At 41.3% G+C, this 24,439-nt stretch overlaps 4 protein-coding genes across 7 annotated transcripts; all 4 read left to right on the top strand.

The window, feature by feature from the left end:
* Positions 1-1,007: 1,007 nt before the first annotated feature.
* Positions 1,008-8,458, top strand: ppardb (peroxisome proliferator-activated receptor delta b). Its single transcript, XM_062427831.1, has 8 exons — positions 1,008-1,360; positions 3,909-4,298; positions 4,417-4,568; positions 4,655-4,793; positions 5,239-5,441; positions 5,822-6,028; positions 6,129-6,372; positions 6,464-8,458. The coding sequence occupies exons 2-8, from the start codon at positions 3,968-3,970 to the stop codon at positions 6,709-6,711; spliced, it is 1,524 nt and encodes a 507-aa protein (XP_062283815.1). The 5' UTR covers positions 1,008-1,360; positions 3,909-3,967; the 3' UTR covers positions 6,712-8,458.
* Positions 8,213-12,306, top strand: mkrn4 (makorin, ring finger protein, 4). 3 transcript variants are annotated; one of them, XM_062427833.1, is made up of 8 exons: positions 8,213-8,322; positions 10,227-10,355; positions 10,459-10,712; positions 10,793-10,881; positions 10,999-11,249; positions 11,344-11,451; positions 11,828-11,927; positions 12,021-12,187. In XM_062427833.1, exons 1-8 carry the CDS (start codon positions 8,315-8,317, stop codon positions 12,171-12,173), a joined length of 1,092 nt encoding a protein of 363 aa, XP_062283817.1. In that variant the 5' UTR covers positions 8,213-8,314; the 3' UTR covers positions 12,174-12,187. The 3 variants fall into 3 exon arrangements, with proteins under 3 accessions (XP_062283817.1, XP_062283819.1, XP_062283816.1); XM_062427835.1 differs by lacking the exons at positions 8,213-8,322; positions 12,021-12,187 and adding exons at positions 8,591-9,112; positions 12,196-12,306; XM_062427832.1 differs by lacking the exon at positions 8,213-8,322 and adding an exon at positions 8,591-9,112.
* Positions 12,307-13,084: 778 nt separating this feature from the next.
* fance (FA complementation group E) lies at positions 13,085-16,710 on the top strand. Of its 2 annotated transcripts, XM_062427829.1 has the most exons (10): positions 13,085-13,296; positions 13,757-14,327; positions 14,508-14,552; positions 14,644-14,700; positions 14,898-15,041; positions 15,440-15,563; positions 15,837-15,912; positions 16,055-16,121; positions 16,218-16,343; positions 16,434-16,710. In XM_062427829.1, the coding sequence occupies exons 1-10, from the start codon at positions 13,085-13,087 to the stop codon at positions 16,536-16,538; spliced, it is 1,527 nt and encodes a 508-aa protein (XP_062283813.1). In that variant the 3' UTR covers positions 16,539-16,710. The 2 variants fall into 2 exon arrangements, with proteins under 2 accessions (XP_062283813.1, XP_062283814.1); XM_062427830.1 differs by lacking the exon at positions 16,434-16,710 and having other exon boundaries at positions 15,837-15,904; positions 16,218-16,340.
* A 1,558-nt stretch (positions 16,711-18,268) lies between these two features.
* Positions 18,269-20,428, top strand: rpl10a (ribosomal protein L10a). Its single transcript, XM_062427562.1, has 6 exons — positions 18,269-18,319; positions 18,761-18,832; positions 18,913-18,993; positions 19,679-19,827; positions 19,916-20,088; positions 20,216-20,428. Exons 1-6 carry the CDS (start codon positions 18,315-18,317, stop codon positions 20,384-20,386), a joined length of 651 nt encoding a protein of 216 aa, XP_062283546.1. The 5' UTR covers positions 18,269-18,314; the 3' UTR covers positions 20,387-20,428.
* Positions 20,429-24,439: the final 4,011 nt, after the last annotated feature.

Genomic DNA, 24,439 nt, shown 5'->3' with positions numbered 1-24,439 from the left:
TGATGGGCCATTGGGTCAAAGCTTTGGGACATTCTCGCAACCAGTGTCCATTGAGATGGCTGATGTGGAGGTCAGGACATTTAAGTGTGACCAGAGAACATGGACACTCTATACAGGAAAAGGCAGAGCCGTCTCTGTTTCCTGAAGAGGCTGGGGTCCTCCAGCCTCTGTAGGAAACTCTTGGTTTTGGTGGTTGTCAGTATTATCTTCTATGTTGTGGTGTGTAGGGGAGGCAGCATTAAGAAGAGAAACGCTATTCACGCTAGTTCAGTGGTAGGTTGCAGAGCCAGTAGGGTCCTCATCTCTTCCTAACGGGGGAGGGGGGAAGTTGAGTACTGGGCCTGATGCTCTGCTTTTCTGTTACTTTAATTATTGTCATAGTCACTTCCGCACCATATTTACAGTCAATCACTCTGTTTATGGTTTAGTCACTTTACTTACTCTCACATGTTTTGCAATCTTCATATGTATAGGAACTCATAGTTCAAGTCTTTAGTTTATGTGTATAGCGCAGTCATATTTTCAGGCTAATTTTTTATTGTACAGGCCAATGATTAGTCTACTGTTAAAGGATATTTTTTCATTCATTTTTATTGTGTATTACATTATGAAGTATGAAGCTGCTGTATACCTATATCAATAACGTATCTATATCTATCTATATATCTATCTAGACAAGTCAGGTTAACTTTATATAACCCAAAAAAATCACAGACCACAGATTTGTGCCAAAGGGCTTTCAACCCAGTGTAGGTTTTCTTTCTATTCCTGCACATACGGCCAATGCCACCTTTCTTGACGTCCTCTAAAGAATTGTAGTATCAGAAAGAAATGTAACTACACATGGACACAGATTACAGAAAGAACAGCACATTTTAGTGATCTTCAGACGGCTGTTGTGTGCAGGGGGGGCGCGCTGTGTCCTGGCATGTGACGAGAGAGAGAGAGAGGGGGAGAGAGAGAGAGAGAGAGAGAGAGAGAGAGAGAGAGAGAGAGCAGAGCAAAGCAAAGCAAAGCTAGGAACAACAAGGAGACAGTCGGGGAGGGATTATCTGTTAACTACGCTTATCTGCATGTGATATGGTAGCCAACAAAAGTGTCCTAACTGTTTTTTCTTGTGTCTTGAGATGTCTCGGTATGTCAGCTCGGCTGCTACACGAAGGCCTGGATCAGTCTAAGTTTATGTTAGCAGTCTGACGTTAGCAGCTCCTGCTGGTGACTTCAAACTACTTGTCAGCATCAGCCCCGCTCGCTCCCGGACCAGCCTCGGGACTGCTGCCTTGTTTTCAGCCTGCCTGGGAACTATTTGGTCGTAGCGTAAAAACAAAAGTCTCCTGGACCAGCAGCACTATTGGGAGAGGTAAGCTAACTTGGCAAAAGCCTGCTAACGTTATTTAAAGGCACAGACGGGAATGTGGGTCAGCTAACAGCTAGTGGTAGTCAACACTCAAGGTTAGGAGCTAACTAGCTAGGTTAGCAAGCCGTGCCGACACTCTCCGGCGGCCTGCTGACAGCTTCATGTCTGCTTACTGTTTCCACTTCAGCTTTTTTTCTTAAAAAGAGGAAAAAGTTTAAACTGTAGCTGTGCCTTTAACTAAGCCGTCCTCTCGCTCTAAACTGTATCCAGTTACAGCCTTGTCATTGACTCAGACAATTCACAGTAATGTTAGCAGATATTTCCGAGAACCAGTATGACAGGTTGTATGCTGGACAAGTCCTAACACTTTTCATCTCTCCGTTTATGTCAGAAACGTCATGAAAACTAACAAAGTTAAGATGTTGTAGCGCTTAAAGTAGTCATATAATGGCTGTGTTTATTGTAAACAGGTTATTAATCTCACATAAGTAGACAGTGTTTCAGGTCACAACTGCACACACACACACACACACACACACACACACACACACGGACGGATTAATCCACTAGGGGGCCTCGGGGCAAAAATGTAACCCCCATCCTCAAAGCCCAATCCCCCCCACCACCACCTTCCCCACCGCCACCCCCACCAGCGATCAACACTGCTCAGTGTGTACACAGTGCATGCACCCTGTCCCCTTAAAACACCCTCCAAGTACACTGTGCACCCTACCATGAAACTGGGGCAAACAATAATACAGATGTCTCCAAGCTGCAGTAGAGATAAAGTTTACTTTTTAAGATAGCAGAGAACAGACTGAAATGTTCATTAATGAAAACTGTGGTTGCCTCAGGGATCTTGCATAGTGGGCCCAGTATGCTGATATATATGTGTCCAGGCTTGTGGTTTTTAATTATGAATGTAAGCCTCACGTATTCTGATAGGACATTAGGAAGAAAGAGTGGCCAAAAAAGTGATATGTTGCATACCTTGAGATGTTAAAAAATGTCTTTCAGAGATTTAGCAGCACTGTTTATGCTGTGGTAACTGTGCCGTCTGTGCCTTTCACATCTCTGGGTTTATGAATAGGCGACATTGGGCAATGTTCAAAATCAATTAGTCGGACTGCTGAATGTCAATATTGCAATTTTATACGTGTTTGCATTGATGTGTGTGTGTCTTGATTAGTCAGGAATTAAATTTGCTGTAACAGCCAAAAAAGAAATAACTGACCAATAATTTTTACCAATTAACAGTGTCTCATTTTAACTATAACATATTGATATTAGGATATAAGATGACATAAGCTGTGATTGATGGTTTTATCCAAATCAGCCACCCTTACTAGTGAGAACTTCATGTAAACATGAGGTGTTCAGTCAGGTCTGAGGGCCCTGCTTGTCTTTTCTGCTTGCCTGGTGGGTAATCCATGCACTGCTACACACAGAGCAACATGTAAATCATGTCATAAGCTTATTACTATCAAGGACATTCTCTGGCTGCTAGGCGCCTTTTCACACCTGAAAGTCCAAACCTAGGTTCCTGTTTTTGTTCCACTGTATATGTGATACAGTTAGTTTCGGTTTCATGTTGCAATTATTGGAGTGCGTAAAAGGACTTAAAATTACATACCTACATCCTTTTGTCATCCCCTACATGGTCTTCGTGTCCCAAAACTTGACAGTGATTGGTTTGTAGACAGCATGCATTTGACGTTGGCATGTTGTCAATGTGGTGGTTTGCTTTCACAGCAGTTTGAATTACTGGAGAAAAATTATTGAACAGATTAATTTCATTGCCACATTGTATTACTTTATCTTGAGGTTCCGTTGCTTTCCCACACTATCATATCCTCTCTCTGTCCTCTCCGAAAATACCTAGAGTGTGTCTTGTTTTACGAGTTCTTTCTAGTTGACTTTTTATAATGTTGTCCGACCATATTTTAATTAAAAACTTGTTAACCTCCTCTCACCGTGTTCTACTGTGGCTTATTTTACTTTTTGCCAGTTCTGACAACAGACGGAACTTCCTGTAATTTGGTCTGAAAGTCCGAACCATCCAAACATTACTTTCACACTTGAAATGAACAGAACTATGGTTCAGTTTGATCTGGACTGAATAGTACCTCTTTTCATCGGACCAAGGTTCGGCTGTGTGGTCTGGACTGTGGTCTGGGGGAGGTTTCACATGTGTAATTTTGGTTCAGATCAAACTGAAAAGTTCAAAAGTCCAGACCAAACAAAGTAGGTGTGAAAGGGCCTTCAAACAAAAACTGTAGTAATGCACTGACTTTGGACAACTAGATAAATAAACTTCAGTTGATAGAAGCCTATCAAGACCTGAACCTGCTACATGCTCTGATGAGCTTTACTCTCAGTGTGGCTGCAGACTGGTAACTGGCATTGAGAAGGGCATTTTATGGTCTAATAGCAAGCTAATATTAAATGTGGGCTTTAGAGAGGAGTTTACTCTGATCTAGTGTTCATTCTTGCTCTGTGTGAAGTAATATAATGTTGCTTATTTGAAACTAATGATTTCTTTCTTAACTAGTGGAGCTATGAAGGCAACGTGACAAGAGGGGAACCGCTGAGTCAGCTTCAACAGGAACCATGGAAGGGTTTCAGAAATCTGCTGAAGAGCAGCACAACAGGGTAAATGGCTACTGCGAGCCCAAGTCCCCACAGGACACAGCTGATGTTAGGTGGACGACGCCAGAGAGAGAGTCCGGAGGTTCAGACAGCTGCGGGGGGAGAAGTGTGACAGATGTGCAAGACTTGAAAGCCAGAGAAAGCGAGAATGAGGAGGACAAGGAGGACAAGGAGGTAGTGCCTGCTTCTAAAGGCCTGAAAGGGGACCAGAAGAAAAGAGAGAAGGAGAGTCAGGATCCAGAGGAGAACGATCACAGCAGACAGAACAGCAGTGCAGCCTCCAGCTACACAGGTGAGACTTTTACTTCAAATTCCCATCTCATGCTTTCTGGAAAACTGATGCCATTTAGATGATGGATAATTCTTGAACCTTACTTCACACCTTACCCTTCATGCATTTCTTTATAAAGACCTGTCCCAAACCTCGTCTCCTTCGCTGTCGGAGCAGCTGCGTCTTGGCCGAGAAGAAAGCACAGGGGCTGGGATCAGTGTGGAGTGTAAGGTCTGTGGGGACAAGGCCTCAGGCTTCCACTATGGCGTGCATGCGTGCGAGGGTTGCAAGGTAACGCAATGTCTTTCTAAAGTTACAAAGTTTGTTAATGGCAGTTAATCAGAGTTGCTGAACCTGTTGCACTGTTTCCCACTCAGGGCTTTTTCCGGCGAACTGTGCGGATGAAACTGGAATATGAGCGCTGTGAGCGTTCCTGCAAGATTCAGAAGAAGAATCGTAACAAGTGCCAATATTGTCGCTTCCAGAAGTGCCTGTCTTTGGGAATGTCCCATGATGGTGAGGGCGAAAACATTTGAGCAAATAAACTTAAAATAATTTGGAACAGTAAACATGCCAGACAATTTTTTTTTTCCAAATCCACGACTCGAATGAAAAGGTATTTTACTGAAGAGGGTGGGGGGTAGAGTTTTATTGAATCTGACCTGAGTTTAAAAAAAACCCTCATTTATTTAAAATCCTTTCTAATCTCCTTTGGAACCTTTTTACATAATTTGGTGTTTGGGGGAGTTAAGAAAAGTAATTTTCAAGCAGAGCATGTGGTCACTTATAATTTCTCAGTTTTTCAGGTATCATCAAGGTCATCAACACTTTGGTATTTTTCTAACTTGGAACCTGTTCCAAAAACAAAACTAGGTATCAGAACCCAGCTGTGGTACTGACAAAGCGATTCACTCCTGGAAAACCACTCAAAATGAAAACCAGCATGTGTGTTTTTGCTCAGCTATCCGATATGGACGTATGCCTGAGGCAGAGCGGAAGAAGCTGGTGGCAGGCCTGCTCGCAGAAGAACTGAACCACAGCAAACCGGGTGGCTCAGACCTGAAGACCTTGGCCAAACAAGTCAACGCAGCCTACCAGAAAAACCTCAGTATGACCAAGAAGAGGGCCCGCAGCATCCTAACGGGCAAAACCAGCAGCACCTCGGTACATTCCAGATATAAGACAGCTCATGTGAGCCGGGCTGCCTGATTTTACAAATATATTATGAATACATGTAACTCTCAGTATCTCTGTGCATATGATCTTACTGCATATATTTCTATTTACTTAGCATCTCATTTTAAGGCATGATCATCATGAGGTCACAGGAATGTGTTATATCTATTGTCTGACCCTTGAAATGCTAACAAGTTAAAGCATATTATATTGTACATGCCAGCCTGACTTAAAAAGATGCAAGAGAAGCACAAAGTGCAGAGTTCTCATGTGTTTTATTCTAGTACTCATATCTTTTCCTTCAAAAATATTACAGCAGGTATATTCTAGTATTAAAAGTTACAATTGGATTCTTGTCCTCCATTTAGCCCTTTGTGATCTACGATGTAGACACACTCTGGAAGGCAGAAAGTGGTTTGGTATGGAGCCAGTTACTTCCAGGTGCACCCCTGACCAAGGAGATTGGGGTCCATGTGTTCTACCGCTGCCAGTGCACTACGGTGGAGACTGTGCGAGAGCTCACTGAGTTCGCCAAGTGCATTCCAGGGTTTGTGGACCTCTTCCTTAATGACCAGGTAAGTGGTTGTCTCCCTCAGTGTGCTGCACAGTCAGATGATTTGTATGCGTCTGTGTAGGAAATAATTTGTGTATAACTGTCTTGGTTGTTTTCTGCAGGTGACTTTGCTGAAGTATGGTGTGCATGAGGCTATTTTTGCAATGCTGCCCTCTCTCATGAACAAAGATGGACTTTTGGTAGCCAATGGTAAAGGCTTCGTTACGAGGGAGTTCCTGCGCAGCTTAAGAAAGCCTTTCAGTGAGATCATGGAGCCCAAGTTTGAGTTTGCCGTCAAGTTCAATGCTCTGGAGCTGGATGACAGTGACCTGGCCCTGTTTGTTGCTGCCATTATTCTCTGCGGTGGTGAGACTGAATGCTTTTCTGTTTTTTGCTTGATGTTATGTTTGCTCAGTGTAAACTGTGACTCATAACAAGCGCCTTCTCGTTCCTTCAGATCGTCCTGGGCTAATGAACGTGAAGCAGGTGGAGCAGAGTCAGGACAACATCCTTCAGGCTCTGGACCTCCACCTCCAAGCAAATCACTCTGACTCTGTCTACCTCTTCCCCAAGCTGCTGCAGAAGATGGCTGACCTCCGTCAGCTGGTTACTGAGAACGCTCAGCTTGTCCAAAAGATCAAAAAGACTGAGTCGGAGACCTCGCTCCACCCTCTACTACAGGAGATCTACAAAGACATGTATTAGTAGTCTCCAGCACAGACTGCTTCTAGCAATACTGTTACAGACTGAATATACGTTTATAATAATACACTGCATTCAGTACAAGCACTGTTCCATGTACAGGCATGGATTTTTAACGTGCAGATGAGGCAAAGTCACATCGTAGGGCTAACACAATCAGCAAAGTCTTCTCAGCGTCAGCATTACCTTCAGCACAGCAATGTGTGTCTGTATGTATGGGAGCGTGTATGTGTGCGTGCGTGCAATGAGCATCTGGAATCATTTGCTGCAAGTCCTAGTTTCCCACAACGGTCACTTAACAGGGAGAATGATCTGTTTTCTTACCGAGGCTGCTCCTATTTCATCCTAATAGCAAAGCTGACCCCAGAGCAGGGTCTAGAGAGAGCTTCTCCTCACTTGCCTCGGCTCTGTGTTTTGCTGTAAAGGGAAAGCATTTCATGTTCTTACACCAATGGCATTGTTCAAACAGAAAAGAGCCGTCAGTTTGTACTGTACAATAATTTCTTAAAATTGCCAATGTCTTTTGGTAGAGTGATTGTTCTCTAACTTTTTGGTAAAGCTGAAGATGCACAAATTGGCTTTTGTTTACATCATTATCATCATAATCATCATCATCATCACCACCAGTGACCTCTATCTTTGCCATTTGGTTTAAAGAACACAAACTGGGCTGGCTCCAGCAGTGTAGAGCTCTCTCAGTGCAGCTGTCTGTGCAATACCATTTTCATTTGTCAATAAATGTGGAGATCCAAGTTATATAGGTTTTGTCTTAGAGCCATCTACCTGATTGGTAACTAATGGACTATGCTGCACAGGTTTTGTTTCTGAAGCTGACACTATAAACACCTGACCCACTGAAGTACAAGGGACAGCATGTTTTTCCTTATTTTTTTTCCCTTCTTCTTTTGACATGCAAATGATCATGAACTTGCCATTTTATAGTTTTTCTTAGTTTACTCTTTGTAATTATGTCACTAATTATTTGTAATTGTTGATCATATTTGTAAGGGCAAAACATGAATTATCATCGTGTTTTATGTATTAAGTATATGTTTTCTTTCTTATTACATGCCTGCCTGTTTAGTTTTAGGTTGTACCAAATATATCGTAAGCCTACCAACAAACTTTTCCTTGATGATGAGGAATTTGGATTTCATGCCTTAGCAGGTTTCTATCTTAAACCAGCATACCATGATATCATTATTGGGAGATGATTAGAATTCAATATCTAGAATCTGATAAAATAAGTCTTTTCTGTACTCACCCTCAATATTACCACAGTCTTATTGTTTTTTGTGTACATTCTGATTTGTCTTGTTAGAAGACCCACAACTGTAATAGCCTTACTATGGCCTGCTTTCAGAGGTTTCCTGGAAATCCTCCTCTTGTGCTCTTACTCTGTCTTGATCCCTATCTACCTCTAATGTATGATCTGTGACAATATTCCACTGTCTCATCTAATCTCTTGACATTTTTTTTTTTTTGCCTTAATTCCTGCTATTGGTACAAAATTGATATCATTGGCTGATGTGCAGTGTGCCAAGCAAGTACAGGGGGTGTGGATAAAACAAGAAAGTGCACCAAAAAGTTGATGTAAGCTACCTCTATGCCTGTGTAAGTGATGGATTGACATATTTGTTCACAAAAAATGTTATATGACTTGAAAACATTTCGTCCTTTTAGTCAAATGTAACCATATGCAGCTCTAGTTAAGATAAATCTCGCTTATAAACTTTTATTAGAAATATTACCCACTGATTTTTCTCAATTTTTTAATATGGGACAGATACACTCACTGGCCACCTCATTAGGTACATCTGTGCAATGTAATGCAAACCAATACACAACTCTAAATTCTTTTTTTGAAGTTTATATATTTTCAGTTTTTGTTGACATTGTTAAGAAGGTGATAATTCTACTTTGTTTTGAGGTCATAGTGGGTGTTGGTGGTGTACTAGGGTTCATATATTGATTGGTGTTCCTAATAGATTATCCACTCCATTAACATATATGAGAGGGGCAAAATATTAGGAACACAATTCAATAAAATTCACCCCAGTACACCACCACCACTTAGTACGACCTCAGAATTAGATTGCACAGGTGTAGCTAATGAAGTGGCCAGTGAGTGTATATGTTTCTGATACACATTTCCACTACCATCAATTGAACTTTGAGAGAGTTCAGATAAGTGGAGTTATGGATAAATTAGAATACGTGACGTCCAAACGTCATCGTCACGTTTCTATTGGTTGGTTGCTAGGTTAATTGCTGAAGAGGAACGGCTGTCAACTATTTAGATAGCTAGTGGGATGGAGGGAGACTGGCGGCATGCTCAAAACACATGGAGGATGGGCTCGGAGATGGAGCGATTCTCAACTGGCCGTAGTGGAGGTATTTGTAGGTAAGCGACAGTGGGAAAGTGTAGGAAGGTTGCCATTGTCAGAAAATGAGAGATATTGCTGACAGTTTTTACTACTTTTAAAAGCCGCCGTGCTGCGTTTGTATGCGGGCGTTACGGCGAAAAAAATCGTTTTGACTGTTCAAAAACCTTCAGTTTTAACAAATGGTTTTAGTGTGATGTTTTTGTCGTTTATTGGGGAAAAAAGTGTGGTATGGCGAGTGAGGACTCATGTGATTTTTAAGATGGGTGGATGCTTATCAAGTAAGGACAGTGGCTGAAAATATGTCCCCGTTAATTAAAACATTCAACAGTTCTGGACGCAGCTAATTTAGCTAACGTTAAGTGGCTAAGTTAGTAACTGTTTGCAGCAGTGATTTCCAATAGCGCGTAAACAAGATCCCGTCTTTGTAAGACAAGTTACAGCAATTGACTAGCATTTCACCCCTTTTTACTGCTAAACATCACTCTAACTTAGCGACATGGGAAGTGAACAAGTCTGACATTGTTTCTATGCGGTTGGAATAACAACGGCCGGCAGTTTTTGTTTGTTTTTCAATCGGCAGGTCACCAACAGCTGGCTCCGTCCTCAGCTTTCATCTCTATACGTGCTCACATTATAGGAACCGACCGTAACAGGGGAAACTACGTACGTGTGGGTTGTTGGGTTTTTTTTTTAGCCCTTAGGTCAACCCTTTTTGCTGTCTCCTAACGTTTTGGTATTTCCTCATGAAAGTCCTCATGACTCGAAATTTTGACCTAAATCAGATGGGACTTCATATTTATGAAGTATTGAGTGTTGACTTATTTCACCCCGAAAGTCTTGACTTGAAGGTAAAAAAGTTTTGACAATTTTTAAGCAGGCATAGGAGTGTCAGACAGACTTTGCATTGCCTCACACTTTATTCCATTGAACATTTACACACAAATGACAAATGGGCATTGAAAGAAATGTTCAAATGCTATCCTTTAAATTGGCCAGCCTCAGAGACCTCCAAGACTTGGATTAACAGTTTGCTAATAAAGACCTGTGACTTGTCTTGGATTGCACCAAAAGATTAAAAAAAAATAGTACAACATAACTCCTAATCGACATTAACCCCCTTTTCATTTGCAGGCGTTTCATCAATGGCTCTTGCAGATTGGGTCCAAGGTGTAATTATCGACATGAATGGCCTGTAAGATCATCATCCCAAATATGTAGATATTTTCAGAAAGGCTTATGCTGGTATGGTGATTACTGCAAGTAAGTCATTTACTTTTGTTTTTCCTCTTCAGTTGTATGTAATGAAATAAAAGATGACATGTATACACATTTAATGAGTGCATTAAATATTTTCCACTGCTAGGTATGTCCATGTCCTTCAGCCAGAAGGTGATGCAGCTATTGCAGGTAGGAGAGCTTCAGTACCTACAGTTTCCACTTCCAGCGTGGCCACGGCTCTGCCAGATAGAAGAGGGTCAGAGCCTGCTCTTCTGCAGACCGAGGTGATGTCCAGATGGGAGCACAGCATGTCACACAGTCACTCTGTTGTTAATGTCTCAAATCCTCAATACAACACTGGGCGCCTGGCAGCAGATATTGCGGAAGAACAATCACAAGGTATTGCATGTTTATGATGGATGAAACTGACTTTGGTCTGCATTTCTTTCATTTCACTGAACGTACCTTTTTCTTTGTAGACAATAACACTTATCTAACCGCTTCTTGGGAGTCGGTCCAGATCTCAGGAGGGGCTCAAGCAGGTGCATATGATGGAAGAAATGAGCAGGTTTGCATCTAATTTGGCTGCTTAATTTTAGATGTGATAATTCTACAGGGCATAATAGTGGATTAAACTATGTTGAACCGAGGAGGTTTTTGCTGATTGCAAAGTTTTTGGGCCCAGGAGACCTCTTCCAATCAGACAGATGATGTTGGTGCGGCTGCAGCCTCTACTACTCAGGGGATAGTAGGTGAAATTGAGGCCTTCCTCCAGAGTAAAAATATGACCTGCGGCATATGCATGGACAAGGTGTATGAAAAACCAGATCCAAGACACCAGGTATTTGGTATCTTGCCGAACTGCAGTCACTCCTTCTGTTTACACTGCATCAGGACCTGGAGGAAAACGAAAGACCTCGGGCCGGATGTCGTAAAGTAGGTTTCAGTGTATATAATATTTAAAACTTTTAAACAGCATCTGACCTCACACCGTAAAGCATCTGACTTGTCATCACTGTTTATCCATCAGGAGCTGCCCACAGTGCCGAGTGAGGTCTGCCTTTTATGTGCCCAACAAGTACTGGGTTGAAGGACAAGCAAAGGAAAACATAATTGCTACCTTCAAAGAGAAATTCAGGTATGGGGTCATATTCCGTCTTCTTCAGTAGCAGTAATCACTACAGCGGAGATACTATGCCGATTTTTCCTGAATACGGAAAAAAGATGTATAGACTCATACAAAGGTTATCCCTCTCATTCAGCATTCATTTGTGAGGTCGGGACTCGTAGTGTATGGACCAGGTTACATGGCTCTTATATTTTTTCTTGTGCTCAAATTTTGCCTGATATGCTTTAGAATTGTATTCATCTAACAGTCTCTTTAAAATGTGTTGCATTAGGAATTTCTGTACAACACATGTGGAACCACAATCGTGTATTTCTTCAGGTGCTGCGTATACAAACAATCAAGTCAAAAGATTGAAGTCGGTGATATACATGTTTCTCTCTTCTAGTAAGAAAAGCTGCAGTTACTATACACGATATAGATGCTGTCCCTTCAAAACGGAGTGCCTTTACCGCCATGATAAGACTGCACGTCGCAGGTCATTTCCTGTGAGTATTACTAGAAGTTCTCAACACTATCGGATGCGTGTGGAGATAATGTGTTATGTATATTTTCCCTTACATTTGTCTCTTGCTTAACAGTATCATACTGAAGATGAAGATGACTACGATGGTGTAGATCTGCTAAATTTTTTCATAGCCATGACCCTTCTTGGCGGTGATGATGATGACGACGACGACAATGATGATGACTTTGACTTTCCTTTTTACCTCACTGAGGAGTACGGTTTCTGAGCTTTTTCACTCTTTTCGGCAGGGCCTAACCCCTCTTTAATGGGCGTTTCAATAAAATCATCAGCCCCAGAAGAACACATGGCCATGATTTGACGTGCCTGTCCTCCTTGGATCAGTATTGAGAGAACTTTTTGAGTAGCCGTGCTCAAGATCAGGGACATCAACCATGCGTCATGGAGGGCCCAGTGTGATGTGTTCGTTAGACTGCAGCAGGTAATTTCACTAACCAGCACTCATTCAACCAGAGAGCATCTAATCTGTGAAATCGCCTGCTAGTTGCGAACGTGTACACTTTGCTATCCGAGGCACATGTTTTTTTTGTCCCTGTTGTAGATTAATGAAACCCCGATATGACGAATCTTTAATTTCTACCTCACTATATTGTGATCAATCTGTGGTGGTCTTGTTGGGGTTTATTTCACCCTCCCACGCCCACATTGCTTCAAACATGTTGCAGATTGTTAATTTCCCTGTAATCTTTCTCCTGTTTACTGCTGTTGTAGCAATTTGCACCATTTTGATATTTTAAAGTGTTGTATGGATGGTATTTTTAATTGTCTAAAGATAAAAACAAACAAAGTGTACTGTACCCTTTCTTGCTGATGTCCACTACTGAAGATGCCTGCCTCAACTGATAGTCACTGATAGTCTCCACATAAAACGTTTTTTATTTCTTTTAAAACAAGTTGTACTCGTACACAGAAAATAAAACATTGATTCTCACTGAAAAGGTGTGCGGTGCTTTTCTTTGGCACTTCTACAGTTGTAAATTGGTACAGTGACCTTCACCACTAGGCGGAGGTGTGGAGCACAGATCCAGTCAAATTACACCCACGAAGAAGAAACGTAAACATTGGCGGGGATCTTTTTACTACATCAGTGGGTGACAGAAGCAGTTTAGTCCCGCGGGAATGGACGCTGTCATGCTTCTGAGTCGGTTTGACGGGCAGTCGAGGCTGCTGGTCCGGTCGCTGCTGTCCGGAGTCTCAGGTGTTCACAGAACGCTGAGCGTCTTCCACAGACAGCAGCGGGCCAACCCCGGACTGACCCTACCCAACTTCATAGAAACGCTGTGCCGCGACGAAATAACCTGCCCGCAGACTGGAGCCAAGCCTCTGGCTGTGTGAGTAACAAATACACGGCGTTAGGTTTCTGTAACAAGCTGTTAACTTGGTGGCACAGGTCGCTGCAGAGGGTATAAGTGATTTTCTTCAGGGATAGTGACGTTACCCTATCAACATTATCCGCTTTAACATTCGTGTTGCTATAGAAACAGTAAGATGTAAAGTCAACATTTCTGTCCATATAATTAAGCATTGTGTACAAATCTCTTATATACAGTCAAATAGTTTTGCTGATGTCTGCGACCATTTAAATTATTTTATTATGATTAGGTAGGTGCTTCACACCTGTAGCATTTTTATACTGGGGCCATGATGAAATTTTCTTTTGACTGACCAATTGATCGGCTAATTGTTGCAGCTGTACATAAGCACTCACCTAACTACTGACATTTACATTATTCTGTCACATATACACATGCTTAAGCCTCACTTCCCTGTTTTCCTCCCCATCTATTCTAGTAAACCCCTGGTGTGCCTGTTTCCAGCATTATTCAAGCAAAACCTGCTGTCCTTCATGTATCTGGTCCACTCAGTTCTTCCTCAGACTGCTGTCCTCCGAGTGCTTGAATGCCTCAGCCAGGACCCTCATCCAAGCCCCTGGGTCACTGCTCTAGTTAGACAGCTGGAAAGAAGTCTGAGGGCCCACAATGAGGAGCCTCTGTATAGTCCAGTGTGCAGCCAGAGACTCAGGGAGCTGTCACAGCGCTGTGTGGGATTTGGTGAGACCAGAGGGTGGGTCAGGTGCTTCAGTTCTCAAACAGTACAATCTGAATCTCAGAGCTTGTCTTGTTTATCAGAACTGGGTGCACAAAGGAAAAGGAAGAGCAGCGTTGTCACTCTGGATTCAGATGGTGAAGAAACAGGACTGCAGAGTAAACGGATAAAGATGGACGACTGTTTTAGTGAACGTGTCGATGCAGGGGAGCAGAGCGCAAACAAAGAGATATCAGGAGGATTAGAGGGTGATGCTGGAGTACCTGCTGAAGAACTGCAACCAGCCCTGTGTGATGCCCTACCTGAACATATAAAAGTAAACAGTCTCAAAACCTAATATCATCACAATTTTACCTATTTGCTTTCTCCCCATAAAAGGACGGAATGGTTGGATCCTATCCTGACAGTCATTTTCCACATTGCTGAAATCAAGTGTACAAGCCCATACTGCTTCCAGTTAAATGAACAACACTGGTGTATTTTTGTGTTTCCTCAGGTCTCTGTTCTTCAAATAAAGGAGTTACTGGAAAGTCAAACCGAGGTAAGAAGAAATGTTATCTTTTGTTGTGGCTGGCACAGACTTTTTTGTCATATTTGGTATTACTGTAACTATCTTTATTGTGTGTTCACAGTGGGACCAGAGCTCCATGGATGTGTTCAAAGTGCTGAATGAGTGTGACCCTACTCAAGTATGTGATTGGATCCTATAGCTGTTAGTGCTTAGTGCATTTAGGTGTTTTTGTCCATCACATTTTATGTACATGGGGAACATCTTTGAATGTACTGCAACACAACAGAAGTCAGGAATCTTTTTCCCCATACTGTATGTTTGCTTTCTGGGGAGCTGTGAAAGGACTAATTCTGCACATTTGTCTCTCCTGTTAAGGTGGAGGTGTTATGTAATATGCTGAGTTTGCCTGATTTACCGGAGCAGACTCTGCCCAAACTGTGCAGCAGTGTTTTGGCTGTCTCTCCTGACCTCAGCTACAGCACGGCAGCAACAATCATCAAGAGCCTCCTGCTACAGAAGGTACGTCACTGTAAATGCAAATCATTGTTTTTGATTGATTAATCTGTCAATTATGTTCTTGATTAATCAATCACTTGTTTAGTCTATAAAATGTTAGATAATGGTAAAAAGTGTTGATCACTGTTTCTCATGATTTATCCACAACCCAAAGAAACTCAGTTTACTGTCAGAGAAAACTAAAGAAACAAGAAAATATTCATATTTGAGAAGCTGGAATCAGAATTTTAAAAGATTTTTTCTTAAAACTCTTATCAATTAAAGCAATTATCAAAATAGTTGGGAATTAATTTTAAATGTTGACATTTACTACTTGACTAATTGCTGCAGCGCTGAATGCAAATTTTGCTAAATGTGTTGCAGTTTGGTTCTGACAGTATATCCTGTTGCTATATGTGCAGGTACTTTCCTTGTCAGAACCGGCCTCCAGGTGCCTGGTCACCACAATGACATCATTCTGCAGCCGCTACACCAGACCAATGTGCCACACTCTGATTGGACCGGTTCTAGAGGAGAAGAACATAGGTGAGGAAAAAAGCAGAGCTGTCACTGAGTACACGTCTAATTTATTCATTTGTGTTATAAGCATTGACTCAGAGACGCTGGTGCTGTCAAAGTCCAGTTTTGTGGAGGTAGTCACATAGCAGCAGCCCCATGTATGGTGTGGATTCAATGTCCTGGTTCAAGTACAGACAAACACAACAGATGCTTTGATGTTATGGAGGGCTGAGCCAGGACCATGTTTTTTTTATCTCTTGGCCCAAAAATCAGCTGATCTTCTGTTTTGAACTCTGTCAGGGAACTCACAGGCTGAGCTGCTGAACAGACTGATCGAAGGCTGCCTGGATTCCCACTACAGACTTCTGGTACTTCAGTAAGATAAAACATGTTTATTTTGTATTTCTTTACCACTGCTGTAACAAGTCAGAGAAGCATAAAATAATAATGTTTTTTTTTTTTTATTGTTGCTGCCGTTTTCTAACCCTAACTCTTTTTTCAACCTGTTTTTCTTCCAGAATGACATTCAAAATTGCGTGGAGTGAGGCGGTGCTGTCCATTATCCACAGCTTGCTAGACTCCAAGGTAAAGCAAAACTTATTTATTCATGGGAGAAAGTGCTGCAAGGCCTTGTAGTCATAATATCAAATGTCATTGAGTTGCTTGTTTTTTTTTTTTCAGCCTGACTTGAATGAAGAAGTGTTCACACAGTTCACTGAGCAGCTCGTTAGCCAGGCTTCTCAATTCACAAAATCTGTGAAGTTTGCAAAAATGATGCTGACAGTCCTCACCAAATACAGTAGTCATGTAAGTTTTTATTTTTTTACTCATACAAAGCTTAATTGCTGAACAGTGACTGAAATGTTAATAATAATCATCCTGCATATGTTTTTCCAGGTGACTGCTGCACACAAACACTCCCTGTCTGGTTGCCTGATGTTGAATGAGACCTTCCTGAAAAAGTCGCTGCAAGCTGCTTTGAAAAGAATCACACACACATGAAGTTTTATCTGATGTTGTTTGTGTTATTAAACTTCTAAGTTAACATTTATAATAAGCTCTTGTCTACTTCTAGAAAATATTTGGACCTAAAAATTAAGCACCTCATTTCACCAATTTGACACTGAATGATATCCCTTCTCACTAGAAAATATTCCCCTGACTCAGGAAAATATTAAAGAAAATATTCCAAAATGCTCACCTTTGCATTCCTGACTTGTGTTAACTTGAAATTTTGGCATAGCTAGTTCATAGTTCAAGCTTGTCCTGCTCTCATAGTCATGATGTGTTGCTCTGGATAGTTGTTACAGTCTGTTACTGAAATGTCAACAGAACAATCATATCTTTTACTGATTAAAGGTTTTGTATGTTTTATTAATCTTTTAGTTGTCTCAATGTAGTCAAAGTAGATTATCAGTCAATTTTCTCTCCCAGTCTATACATGAGCCAGCCAGGCTTTTATTTGTCAAAATAGAGGTCATAAGGGACTCAGCTGTTAATTAGCTGAAAGAGAGATTCTTTGAAAAAACCTTATGTCCATGTTGTCTGGAGGAGTAAATCAAACCAAGAGACTGTCAGCCAAAAAAATAGACCACTCTAAAGTAACAATCACATAATAATGTATCAGTCAGAGGGACCAAACCACTATTTTTACTGCAATACTTTAACTATTGCTGCTAATACCTGCAGGACTTGGAATAGTTTTACATTGCTGTATTGGTACTTTTACTTAAGTGAAGGATCTAAATACTTCTATCACTGCTGCTGGGTCTTTACACTGCTGTTTTGTATACTGTATACTACAAAGACAGAAGCAGTATTATTGACAGATTTACTGTTTTATGATCATTTATTTATTGCACCACGGGAAGAGACCCTGTACCAATCTTGTTGTGACACCTGTTGTACAATGATAATAAAGGATATTCTATTCTATTCTAAACATCAGATATGTATTATTTATGAGAGTATCAAGTAAGCGACACGCTTATACACGTTAATTTCATGTTTTACATGTTTCTGACCTACAAGAAAAAAGATGCAAGTACTAGGTTGGATCTATGATGACAGTACATGGAAAGCTCTCCCATACAAATATGTGTTGTCTAACAAAATCAATTTAAAATTGTTTTTTAACTCATACATAGACATGACCCTGTCATCTCCATTGTTTGCACATTTATTCCCAATATAATCGACAAATGCTCTTTTTGTAATAATGACGTAGAATCTTTATAACATGTTTTTATTTAGTGTGTATACCTGCCAATGTTTTGGGCTGACTTACAACTGGATCTTAAAACATCGAGGACATTGCTCTCAAAGAACATGATTTGTCATTTGAATTCAACAATCCTAAATTCTCCAGCAATGAACAATTTGTCATTGATAATTTATTCTCCTACTAAATCTATAAACTGTTAATCAAAAATTATCCCAAACGGTTAAATTTTTTTTTTACCGTAATAAAAAAATTATGGTAATATGGTTTTATATTTATTATTTGCGATTGTATTGTTTTTACTCACGTGAACATGACATGACATGACATTGATTGTTTTGGTTGTGTTGTTGTTTTATGTTTCTTGCTGTCCATAGACTATATAAGAAGTTCTTGTCACAAGTTTATTGTGAAATGTCAACAAGTAAGTTTAAATAAAGTTTTGTTTTTTTAACCTGCAATGGGCGAACTCTCGCGAGACTAGGGCCTTTATTTTGCGTCACTTCCCGCAGCTCATCCTTTTCAGCGTAGCAAGAAGCGAGGGACAAGCTGCGACAATGAGGTTAGACCCGATTTAACCAATAAATGTCACAAAAGCTGCCAATTTAAACATGTACAGCTATTTTGTTACTCGCCCAAGACTTCAGTGTTACTATATTAAGCCGCGGTTGAGTTATTTAGTCCAATTTGTCTGTATTAGGTGAAGTTTAATGTTTCGTAGCAGACCGGTTAATCTGCCGGTGTATGACACCGCGTAAAGTCTCACATGTAATCCGTCGTCATCCTAAAGTTTTAAACGTATTTTAGTTAATAATCCGACATTAAATGGTTACTTTAGTAGTTGTAGATAACATTTTATGTAATATTGTTTACTTTTTTCCTATTTGCTAGTATTTAGTAGCTACCATAGAATATCAGCTGATCTGGTTTAATTTATGAATCACTGATTAGTTTAAGCATTGTTTCTGTTTTTTAAGCATGTCTTATTATTTCTCTATGACAGTAAGGTGTCCAGGGATACGTTGTACGAGGCCGTGAAGGAAGTCCTTCAGACCTCTGTGGCCAAGCCAAGAAAGTAAGTTCATCAGAGGAAAGCTATTTTCCACTTTTTCTTGCATATGTCAGACATCACGTGTAACTCGTTTTTCTGTGTAGGTTTGTGGAGACCGTGGAGCTGCAAATCAGCCTGAAAAACTACGACCCCCAGAAGGATAAGCGTTTCTCCGGCACCGTCAGGTTCGACCTTTTATTGTCTCACCCAACCTTTTCCCTGTGTGCTACCAGCCCTGTCTGAGTATTGATAACAGGCCTTTTTATAAGGCAAGTAGTAGCTGTAAAGCTGTAAAACTATTGTGAATTAAAGGAAAAACCTCAGACAGGCCAGGGGCGGACATGGAGAAGTAATTTGGGTAGTCTGACTGAGCTGACCCGGTCTTGGCCGGTGAAGGCGATGCAGACGGACCCCTACCCTGGGTCTTAAAACATGAGGGGAGGCTTTGAGTGGCTGAGCTTTATAGTTCACGTCCTCTAGCCGACCATTGTTGTGTTAGCAATGAAGCCACCTGGACACCGGCCACAGTGGCGGTATGGGTAAGACTTTTTCTATTAAACTGCAAAATCAGGAGTGAAACGGGTGTCACTCAGTGAGGGCGGAGGACTTGAGTTTGTGTTTTTCATTTAAACCAATTAGTGTATTTTTTTTATGTTTGAGCTTAAAAATTAGTTTTGAGCAAGTTGTATTTTGATAGTTTTTCATGGTCTGATATATGCATTAAGAGTTCAGACGCCAGGTGTCACTTCATCCTCAATGACACCAAAACTATTTTACGGCTACGACTGTCATATCCTGCCTGACTACCAGCTGACACCCTTGCATTTGAAGTGGATCATGAATTATGTTGCCGACCGCTTTGATGTGCAGGCTGAAGAATCTCCCACGGCCCAAGTTCTCCGTGTGTGTTCTGGGAGACCAGCAGCACTGTGACGAGGCCAAAGCCGCTGACATGCCACACATGGACATTGAGGCTCTCAAAAAGCTCAACAAGAACAAGAAGATGGTCAAGAAGCTCGGTAAGAAGTTAACATGACGTGCAAGACATCTGATCAGCAGTGATGGAAGTTTGATTGTTAACGTTCTTGCTTGATACATCCCCTATAGCCAAGAAGTACGACGCCTTCCTGGCCTCCGAGTCTCTTATCAAGCAGATCCCTCGTATCCTGGGACCTGGTCTGAACAAGGCTGGCAAGTTCCCCTCCCTGCTCACCCACAACGAGAACATGAACACCAAGGTGGATGAGGTCAAATCCACCATCAAATTCCAGATGAAGAAGGTTCGTTCAGCAAGAGTCGTATTAGAAAAATCTGATTTCTGTTGTCAGCTTTTTTATATTTTATGTTGAAGAAATGTATCGTTTGTTCATTGAATAAAATATTAACCTCTTTCCTGCTGTGTTGTAGGTGCTCTGTCTGGCTGTGGCTGTCGGACACGTGAAGATGACAGAGGATGAGCTTGTGTACAACATCCACCTGTCTGTTAACTTCTTGGTGTCGCTGCTGAAGAAGAACTGGCAGAACGTGCGTGCCCTCTATGTCAAGAGCACCATGGGCAAACCCCAGCGCCTCTACTAAATTACAGCTTTTCTATTAATAAAATGTGGAGATGCTCCAAAATTGACTGTTTCTGGATGTTTTTTACTTTCTGGGCAGCTTTGGGTTTAATGGCGTTAAACATTTAATTATATTCAGTGTAATATGTTGCCACTAATTTCAATTCATTGCAGTCTTGACTAAGACTTCTCATTAGTGTAATTATCTTGGTGCATAATCTTTTTGTAGGGACACTGAACAGTAAGAAACACATGGGCTTTACAATTTGCAACGTGCACATGCACTGCAAAATTTGACATGTAAGGTTTTAGTAGGGGAGAACGGGGTTGGTAGTCACACTTTTTACTTTCCTTTGAATTCCTCATAAACCATAAACTTCCCTTTTTAATTTGTAATGTAATGAAAGCCTAAAGTGTCAGGTAGGAATAGTGGTCTTACTCTCCATCAGCTGATTCTGTTCAAAAGATATGGGCCGTCTTACATGTCTTGTGCAATTGTGACAACCAACCCCACGATGGGGATGGTTGTCCCTGTCTTTTTAATGGGGGAAAATAAAAAATGTATTTATTTAAAATGGTTAGTTTAATTGAAATACAACAACCTAATACGTCCCCTGCACCAAGAGAACATAAACGTAGTAAACGAAGTAACATCTCACCTAAATTCTGAAACGTTCAGTACCAAAACTTTTTAACAATCTCTCTAGGGCCCGAGATCTGATGAATGTGACAACCAACTCCGTTCTCCCCTACTTGGGTGGTATATTTTCATATCCATTGTGCAATATAATTGAAGAGGCCCTTTTAAAAGGTCCCAAATTCTGCTGCATGACAATGCCCCTACATGTACAACCAGAGTCTAGTAGTGGAAAAAAGTAAGGCAACTACACATTTATGTGTGTGGGACTCAGTGTATGTTCCCCTAATTAAGTCCTGCAACATGCTGTACCCCCACAGGCCTGATCTCCACATAGTCTGGGATAAGATGATGCAGGTGTACTGAAGAGAGCTGGTGCTGTTTGTAAGGCAAAGCACACTCACACAAACTATTGATATGATTCAGGTTTCTTCAGTTTACTGCACTCTGGAGTTAATTGACAAGTCAAAACTATTCATGGGGTTATTTTTGAAAGCATCCTCACAGTCTGGGACGTTTTCTTCAGAAAATTTAGTATTTTCTAGTTTTAATGAGAAACAACATTTTTTTTAAGGAACACTAAAAAGAACAAAATCCGCAAAGGAGAGAAATGGAAATTGAACATACAGTATCTCACAAAAGTGAGTACAACCCTCACATTTTTGCAAATATTTTATTATATCTTTTCATGGGACAATATTATAGAAATGAAACTTTGATATAACTTAAAGTAGTGAGTGTACAACTTGTATAGCAGTATAGATTTAATGTCCTCAACACACAGCCATTAATGTCTAAACAGTTGGCAACACAAGTGAGTACACCTCACAGTGAACATGTCCAAATTGTGCCCAAACTATCAATATTTTGTGTGACCACCATTATTATCTAGCACTGCTTTAACCCTCTTGGCCATGGAATTCACCAGAGCTGCACAGGTTGCTACTGGAATCCTCTTCCACTCCTCCATGATGACATCACGGAGCTAGTGGATGTTGGACACCTTGCACTCCTCCACCTTCCGCTTGAGGATTACCCACAGGTGCTCAATTGGGTTTAGGTCTGGAGACATACTTGGCCAGTCCATCACCTTTACCTTCAGCTTCCTCATCAAAGCAGTTGTCATCTTGGAGGTGTGTTTGGGGTCGTTATCATGTTGGAAAACTGCCCTGCGGCCCAGTTTCCAAAGGGAGGGGATCATGCTCTGCTTCAGAATGTAACAGTACATGTTTGAATTCATGCTTCCCTCAATGAACTGCAGCTCCCCAGTGCCGGCAGCACTCATGCAGCCCCAGACCATGACGCTACCACCACCATGCTTGACTGTAGGCAAGACACAGTTGTCTTTGTATTCCTCACCAGGGTGCCGCCACACACAGTGACACCATCTGAGCCAAACAACTTTATCTTGGTCTCATCAGACCATAGGACATGGTACCAGTAATCCATGTCCTTGGACTGCTTGTCTTCAGCAAACTGTTTGCTGGCTTTCTTGTGCATCAGCTTCAGAAGAGGCTTCCTTCTGGGACGACGGCCATGCAGACCAATTTGATGCAGTGTGCGTCGTATGGTCTGAGCACTGACAGGATGACCCCCCACCTCTTCAACCTCTGCAGCAATGCAGGCAGCACTCATTCGTCTATTTTTTGAAGCCAACCTCTGGATATGACGCTGAACACGTTGACTCAACATCTTTGGTCGACCCTGGCGAGGCCTGTTCCGAGTGGAACATGTCCTGGAAAACCTCTGTATGATCTTGGCCACCGTGCTGTAGCTCTGTTTCAGGGTGTTAGCAATCTTCTTATAGCCTAGACCTTCTTTATGAAGAGCAACAATTACATTTTTCAGATCCTCAGAGAGTTCTTTGCCATGAGGCGCCATGTTGAATATCCAGTGACCAGTATGAGAGTATGAGAGAGAAAACACCAAATTTAACAGCCCTGCTCCCAATTCACACCTGAAACCTTGTAACACTAACGAGTCACATGACCCCCGGGAGGGACAACGACACAATTGGGCACAATTTGGACATGTTCACTGTGAGGTGTACTCACTTGTGTCACCAGCTGTTTGGACATCAATGGCTGTGTGTTGAGTTATTTTCAGAGGACAGTAAATCTATACTGCTATACAAGTTGTACACTCACTGCTTTAAGTTATATCAAAGATTCATTTCTATAGTGTTGTCCCATGAAAAGATATAATAAAATATTTGCAAAAATGTGAGAGGTGTACTCACTTTTGTGAGATACTGTATATATCTCAATGATGTATGAAGGAAAAACAAGAGAAATTAATGAAAATAACCACTGGTTGATTTCCCAGTTCTGACACTTCAAAATCCAAGCACTAGTTGATTCATGACATGTCACAGATATTTTTATATAATCCATGTGGAGCTCATTTATGATCTTAATGCAAAAATACACTTCAAATCATGACGATAGCGCTAGATTTAAGGGAGTTGTGGAAATGTTTCTGGAAGGAGCCAAACCTGTGACCGGCCAATCCCATTTCATAGTCTTGGGTGGCCTAAATCTAATATTGGACTCAAAATTATTGAATCTAGGAAAACCAGTAATGAAGTGCTGATGATCATGGGATCCTGACTTGCTCAGAGGCCGCTGCATCCCTTTAGTCTCAGATTGTGTCAGTAAATGTTTTAGCTTAATTTATATAATTTCACCCGGTAATTTAAATCTTCCCTTTGTTTTATCTGACGTGGTTAAAATGACAGTGAACATGATGAGAACTTTAGTAGTGGCACATTTGACTCATCACCTGCAACAACATCAGTATTTATTTACTATAGATCCATAGCTACCCATGAGCCTCTTGGGGCAGACGCCCTGCTTGGGTTTGACTGTGGATCTCTTAATAGGATTATCTATTCTCAGTACAGGAGAAAGGCCGGGGAGAAATGGACCAAACACGGACAGGAACTAACAAGGATACATTTGTGTTTCCAGAAACGATGGAAAACACTCTGTTGATTGTGAAGAGGATGTGAATAATTTAATCTGGTTTAACTGAGTAAAACATTTGGATTATTCTCATAGTGATGGACGCTCAGGTGAGTCAAATAGACTACCAGCTGTCCCTGAACCAGGCTGTCAATACTGGTGAAGATTTTATATTTAATCAGTGTGTCGTTCAGAGTCAGAGGTAATATTATTTCTATTATTTCAGCCTGAAGCAGAGACAAACACTTACAATCTGCCCACCATGTCGGACAGTGACGACAGTGAAGAAGGTAACAGCTGTAACATTTTCACAGACCAGAAACCAGTGTTGGCATGACAGTAAATCTAAACTGAACTGTCTCCCTATAACAGAAAACAGTCAAGAGGAGCAGCTGGCCACAAGCTGGAATGAGCTGTCCATTATAGATCGTGTAGGCCTCAACAGGTGACACATCATGATATATTTACTGTAAAT

The sequence above is a fragment of the Scomber scombrus genome, chromosome 10 (genome assembly GCF_963691925.1).
Source record: "Scomber scombrus chromosome 10, fScoSco1.1, whole genome shotgun sequence".
NCBI classification, from domain to species: Eukaryota; Metazoa; Chordata; class Actinopteri; order Scombriformes; family Scombridae; genus Scomber; species Scomber scombrus.
Note: the sequence above shows the minus strand (reverse complement) of the source record. Positions and strands in the feature narration are given on the sequence as shown.

Excerpts from the sequence above, each read along its gene's own strand:
- ppardb (XM_062427831.1), top strand. The coding sequence starts at position 3,968 with ATGGAAGGGTTTCAGAAATCTGCTGAAGAGCAGCACAACAGGGTAAAT. Across the intron at positions 4,299-4,416 it reads TGCAGCCTCCAGCTACACAG|ACCTGTCCCAAACCTCGTCT; the intron begins GTGAGACTTTTA and ends TTCTTTATAAAG. Across the intron at positions 5,442-5,821 it reads GCAAAACCAGCAGCACCTCG|CCCTTTGTGATCTACGATGT; the intron begins GTACATTCCAGA and ends TCCTCCATTTAG.
- mkrn4 (XM_062427832.1), top strand. The coding sequence starts at position 9,021 with ATGGAGGGAGACTGGCGGCATGCTCAAAACACATGGAGGATGGGCTCG. Across the intron at positions 9,113-10,226 it reads CGTAGTGGAGGTATTTGTAG|GCGTTTCATCAATGGCTCTT; the intron begins GTAAGCGACAGT and ends TTTCATTTGCAG. Across the intron at positions 11,928-12,020 it reads CACGTCGCAGGTCATTTCCT|TATCATACTGAAGATGAAGA; the intron begins GTGAGTATTACT and ends CTTGCTTAACAG.
- fance (XM_062427829.1), top strand. The coding sequence starts at position 13,085 with ATGGACGCTGTCATGCTTCTGAGTCGGTTTGACGGGCAGTCGAGGCTG. Across the intron at positions 13,297-13,756 it reads GGAGCCAAGCCTCTGGCTGT|TAAACCCCTGGTGTGCCTGT; the intron begins GTGAGTAACAAA and ends CATCTATTCTAG. Across the intron at positions 14,553-14,643 it reads TACTGGAAAGTCAAACCGAG|TGGGACCAGAGCTCCATGGA; the intron begins GTAAGAAGAAAT and ends GTGTGTTCACAG.
- rpl10a (XM_062427562.1), top strand. Across the intron at positions 18,994-19,678 it reads CGTTTCTCCGGCACCGTCAG|GCTGAAGAATCTCCCACGGC; the intron begins GTTCGACCTTTT and ends TTTGATGTGCAG. Across the intron at positions 20,089-20,215 it reads TCAAATTCCAGATGAAGAAG|GTGCTCTGTCTGGCTGTGGC; the intron begins GTTCGTTCAGCA and ends GCTGTGTTGTAG.